This window comes from Leuciscus leuciscus (assembly GCF_965113295.1).
Source record: "Leuciscus leuciscus genome assembly, chromosome: 25".
In the NCBI taxonomy this organism is placed as follows: Eukaryota; Metazoa; Chordata; class Actinopteri; order Cypriniformes; family Leuciscidae; genus Leuciscus; species Leuciscus leuciscus.
Window position 1 is genome coordinate 28,191,114 of NC_138724.1, and position 6,000 is coordinate 28,197,113.

Sequence of the window (6,000 nt, forward strand, 5' to 3'; positions counted from 1 at the left end):
GTCGTGCATTGCATTGTGGGATACAGATACAGTATTCCATGTAGTTCTATTGTTGTATACTGTGCATTTTGCCAGATAGCGCTGAAGTAGCTCAGTTAATATGGTAGTATGCTGTTGGGAACAGAATATCTCCAAAACTATTTTCAGTTGTTTGACCTTTGACCTCTTGAATGTTACACCTCATTATGACTAATGTGGGAAGGAAATGTGGCCAATAAAGTCTAGGATGTAGTGTGAATATTCTATATATACATTGCGATTAAACAAAAGAACAGGATTGCGCTCTTTTAGAGAGAAGATCAGAGGCCGGACACATTTCTAATATTTCCCTCTGAGCACTTCCTGTTCAGGTGGCCCTTGACCTCTGACCTCTTCACAATAGCTGTGATGGGGAAAAAATGACATCACTCTCTCCTCTGCTCTCTTTCAGGTCCTGGTGGTCGACCTTGGCAACAGTCGTTTCCTGCGACAGGTACGGTACTCTACTGAATGGGTCTTTTATTTGGGCTGGTTATGTGTTTCAATTATCAAACAATCAAATCTATGTTCGTGCTTCCTGTCTCAGATGGACGATGAGGATTCAATTCTTCCTCATAAACTCCAGGCTGCTCTAGAACACGTTCTAGAACGGAGGAAAGAGCTGGCCTGTGACGTGGCAGATCATCCAAGCGGTGAGTTAATGTCCGGTCCGTATGGAAGTTTGTTTCTGCCACATTAAAAACATTAAAAAGGTCATTGAGACTTTATCTCACAAATCGGACTTTTCTCTCGCAATTCTGATTATATCTAAATATTCAGACTTTTTTCTTGCTTTTCAAGATGTTAACTTGCAATTATGAGTTTACATCTCACAACTCAGACTTTTTTTCTGGTAATTCCGACTTTATATCTCACAATTCAGACTTTTTTTTTTCTCAATTCTGAGTTTATAACTCAGAATTCAGATCTTTTTCTTATAATTTTGAGTTTACATCTCGCAATTAAAAAAACATTCTCGAAATTCCGAATTTTTTTTGTAACGCCCAATTCGGACTTTTTTTCTTGTAATTCTGACTTTTTTCCCCTCACATTTCTGAATTTATATCTCGCATTTCTGAATTTACATCTTGCAATTCAGAATTTTTTCCTTGCAATTCTGACTTTTCTCACATTTCTGACTATATCTCGCAATTCTGACTTTTTTCTTGCAATTTTGAGTTATATTTCACAATTTTGCATTAATATCTCACACTTTAGACTTTTTTCTCACACGTCTGTTTTTAACAATTTTTCAGTTCAGATTTTTTTTGTGCAATTTTGGCTTTTCACAGTTCTAAGTTTATATCTTGGAACTTTTTTCAGACTTTTTTTCTTGCAATTAAATTTTTTTCTCGCAATTCTGTTTTTTTTTCTCGCAATTCTGACTTTTTCCTCACAATTCTGAGTTTATATCTCGCAATTCTGACTTTTTCCCACAATTCTAAGTTTATAACTTGCAATTCTGAGTTTATATCTCGCAATTCTGAGTTTATATCTCGCAATTCTGACTTTTTCCTCACAATTCTGAGTTTATATCTTGCAATTCTGAGTTTATATCTCGCAATTCTGACTTTTTCCCACAATTCTGACTTTATAACTTGCAATTCTGAGTTTATATCTCGCAATTCTGAGTTTATATCTCGCAATTCTGAGTTTATATCTCGCAATTCTGACTTTTTCCCACAATTCTGAGTTTATAACTCGCAATTCTGAGTTTATATCTCGCAATCCAGACTTTTCTTCGCACTTCTGAGAAAAAGTCAGATTTGTGTGATAAAAAGTCACAATTGCCTTTTTTATTGTTTATTCCGTGGCAGAAACAAGCTTCCGTAGATCTGTTATATTCAGGGTTTAGAAAGATCATTTAGATTGGACCAAGTGCCATCATTTTTCAGTATTCATTTTAACGGATTAGTCAGTTCTTGGATAATCTAGCCGTCCACCCCGACTGATTTTCCTGATTCCTCTCGGTCGGTAGAGCCCAGTTCTCTGAGCAGCGTCGTGTCTGAGGCGTTTGTGCGGTTCTTCGTGGAGATTGTGGGTCATTACTCGCTCTTTATGGGTGGCAGCGACCGAGATGAAGAATCCTCCGCCTCGTCCTCCTCCTCTCCAACTCCTTCGTCCTTCCAGCGTGAGGCTTTCCGTAAGGCCGTGTCCTCCAAGAGCCTGCGGAGATTCCTGGAGGTCTTCATGGAGACGCAGATGTTTGCGGGGTTCGTGCAGGAAAGAGAGTTACGGAGGCAGGGCCTGAAAGGTTTGAACGCTATAAATCTTGGGAGAATGCAATTTTTACACGATAAATTATAAACGGTTTTGTCTCTAAAGTAAAGTCGCCATATTCTGTTTTAAACAGGTTTGTTTGAGATGAGAGCTCAGGATTACCTTGATTCTCTGCCAGGCAGTGAGAACAGAGGCGTCAACAAGTTCCTCAAAGGTTTAGGTAACGTCTCGCTTTCAAATCTAACCAAAAACTTGTCAAATCAAAGAAGGGCATGTTTGGAGGGACATAGTGTTCCTGCATTATATATAAAGAGCAAAATATTCAGATCTTACATGGAATAACCTGATGAATAGAGTAACTGGATGGACCTGTTTCTTTTTTTTAAAGTACAAAAAAAAAAAAAAAAAAAAAAAAAGATTTTAGCAACAAAAAAAAATTATTTCCACATTCAGGATATCGTTTTGTTAAAATAAATGATATAAAAAATATAAATGTGTTTTAATACCATGTATTCCAACAAAATTATGTATATATGTATAAACTGTTTAAATAGCACTGAAATGAACATAAAAGTTGTATATGTAATTTAATACCATAAAATTATATTAAATTACATATACAACTTTGATGTTCATTTCAGTGCTATTTAAACAGTTTATATATAATTATATATACACATAGTTTTGTTGGAATACATGGTATTAAAAGACATTTATATTTTTTATATCATTTATTTTTACAAAACTAAATCCTGAATGTGAAAATCTATTTTTTTTGTTGCTCAAATCTTTTTTTTTTACTAGATATTATATTTAGTGCATTATAGAATTCCACAGTGTTCTATGCAAAATAAAAATAAAAATTAATACAAATATATTTATTCTATGACACTGTATATAGAAAGTATTATTTTATATTCATATTTAATAATGTTATATGATATTTAATTTTATATTAATAATATAATAAAATAATTGTTTATATTTTAATACTTGTATATTTTATTTTATGGATATTATATTTTGCATAGAGCACGCATACTGTATCCCACAATGCAACCTGCTGAATTTGACTTGGGAAAAAAAAACTGTAAGCAATATTAACCATGATCTCAAATAGACAAAATGGGACTAAAAATACAAAATCATTTTATTTTACACAGTCATTGTGTAACCAGTTGAACCATTATAAAAGGAAACAGTATGCAGCTCTCAGTGTGCAATAAGCAGGTTTTCCATTCTGAACACAGCCTTAATCTGATGGGCCCGTATTTGTGATGTGAATAATGATTTCTGGTTGTGTTTGGCTGGGATTTTGACCCTTTCTCTTTCCTCTTTCTCTCTTTCTCTTAGGACACAAGATTAAATTCCTGTCCAAAAAGTGAGAAATGCCTTCACTAGCCGTCCTGCATGATTATGTTAGATCGTCTGACCCAAAACTGACCAGCAGGACGGGCTACGGAGACCCGGCAGGACCAAAGCCAAGGAAAACATGGGCCGAAACACTGAACAGAAACAAACCCAGTGCATTCTAGTTCACCAAACCACAAGGACCTTAAAGAACTTTATTATTACAGAAGTGGTGATTATATATGTACAGTTCTTTCTCTCGTTTTCTACATTTTTTAAGAGATAGTGTACAACTTCTTCTGAAACAGGAGGCTATAAATTAATTTATATTCTTTCTAGAAATAATAAGACCTTTTTACGACTTCCTCTGTAAAACTTTATATGTTTCCCTTAAAAATTAAATAAAATTCAAAATGATGTTGTTAGTCTATTTATCGTAGTACGTCGTTACAGACTCGAGACCGCCGAGAACTGTGACTGAATGAAGATTTGTTCCGTGTTAGAAAAGGGGAAAATCTAGAATCTTGGAACTGCGGGATCGGAACTGTTCTAGAACTATTACGGAAAAGGTTCTCGACCAAAACCAGAACAAAGCTGGAGTTTGGGAGATGGTCTTAAGTGCGTTTCAGGATCACCACTAGAGTTGCTTTTTTTAAAGTGTGCTTAATAAACAGTTTTCACTAGGATTTGATCTGGCGTCAGAATTGTTTTTTAACCAGGTCACCTGCTTTCCTGTGGGTCTGGAGTCTTTGGATGTGGCGTCACCATCTCATTTACTTCATGTTTACTGGATGTTTCCAGGCATCTTAGAGCGCAGGATGGATCGGATCGTCTTCTAACCTGTGGATCTTTAGGTTGTGGACACAGCGAGTGTGTTTCGGGGTGCAGTTTTGTTGGCGTCCTGTGGAGGGCTCCTGAACCTGTTGGACACACAACAACGTCTCTGATATGTTTCATTGAAAACTTTTTTTAAAAACAGACCAGTCAAGCTGTTAACATTGCCTTTACACCAGGAAAAGTATGGATACTGCCCAACGCCCCCAAATAAACTCTATTTCCATGGTTATTTTTTTGTATAATGGAGTAGCATGTAAATAAATTGCTATATGAATATGGCAAGGAACGCTCATTTGAAAGCACCATGCTACTGTACAATACTTTTGAGCAATTCTCCAAATGAGGGTTTTACCCTTAAAAAATTAAAAAGCTGGCAGTGTTAGTAGACACTAAAGAGCATTACTAAAGAGCATGTACCACGGTATTTACATGCTACTCCAAGGTAAACCATAATAGTACCATGGTATTTTCTGGTACTTTTTGTAAGTGACATTAGGGATCGTACTTTATAATAACAAAACACATTAACAGTTATTATAAGTAGTATTATCCCCATTATTTTTTATCATTACTTCCCCCATATACACTGATGAAGAAACACAAGTAAAGATTGCACACTAATAACGTAAAAAAAATACTATATATATATATATGTTATTTGTTTGAATGTGATATTTGTTACACACACACATATATATATATATTTGTAAACACACAAACACAACTGTTCAAAAGAAATCTATTTTTCAAACAAATCTCTTCTGCTCACCATGGCTGCATTTATTGGATCAAAAAATATGGTAAAAACAGTATTATTGTGAAATATTATTTTCTGTCTAAATGTATTTTAAACTGTAATTTATTCCTGTGATCAAAGCTGAATTTTCAGCATCATAACTCTAGTCTTCAGTGTCACATGATCCTTCAGAAATCATTCTGATACGCTGATTTTCTGCTCAAGAAACATTTCTTATTAATGTAAAAAAAAAAAAAAGATATATATTGTTTTTGGTTAAAACTATCTTTAATAGGCTACTTGACATAAAGAAAGTGAGGTTTTTTCAAAGGCACTTTTCTATGACTTTTAGGACAGTGCAGTCTCTCATACTGACCAGAACAATATGAATCCCTCTGGATCCAGGCTTATTTCCTTTTCTCTCCACACCATGACTGCTCCTTTTTCCTTTCCAAACCCGGGACCTCCCCTCACACCTCCTCCCTCTCTCCCCTCTCTCTCTCTCTCTCTCCTGTCCGCTCCTCACGTTATACTGAAGCCAATTCCTGAAATTCCAGCCTTCCTCGCGCGCTTCCAGTCACTCAGGCAGATTTTACCCCCAAAACACCTCATTTACCCTACTGTTGCCGCAGACAGGTAAGAGTCTTATTTATTTACATAATTCAGAGTGACATTTGTTTGTGTAATCATTTTAAATGAACAATCTTGTGTAAAGTACAGCTGTACAGATCTTCACCTCACATAGGCTAACCATATTTCAGAACAGCCGGGAAACGACCTCATTGAAGTGGTTATTCTGACACATGATGACGAAATGTGATGTAACAATGGAATGTTTG

General features: G+C 35.5%; 1 protein-coding gene across 2 annotated transcripts in view; it reads left to right on the forward strand.

Annotated features, from left to right (window-relative positions):
• The window catches only part of LOC309491200 (DENN domain-containing protein 2A), a 44,381-nt gene extending 40,102 nt beyond the window's left edge, over window positions 1-4,279 (forward strand). For both annotated transcript variants that reach the window (XM_082160650.1, XM_082160649.1), the window contains 5 exons: window positions 431-472; window positions 566-671; window positions 1,997-2,272; window positions 2,372-2,458; window positions 3,592-4,279. In XM_082160650.1, coding sequence (XP_082016776.1) covers window positions 431-472; window positions 566-671; window positions 1,997-2,272; window positions 2,372-2,458; window positions 3,592-3,623 — 543 coding nt within the window. In that variant the 3' untranslated portion in view covers window positions 3,624-4,279. The remainder of the gene's footprint in view (window positions 1-430; window positions 473-565; window positions 672-1,996; window positions 2,273-2,371; window positions 2,459-3,591) is intronic.
• The last annotated feature ends 1,721 nt before the right edge of the window (window positions 4,280-6,000 follow it).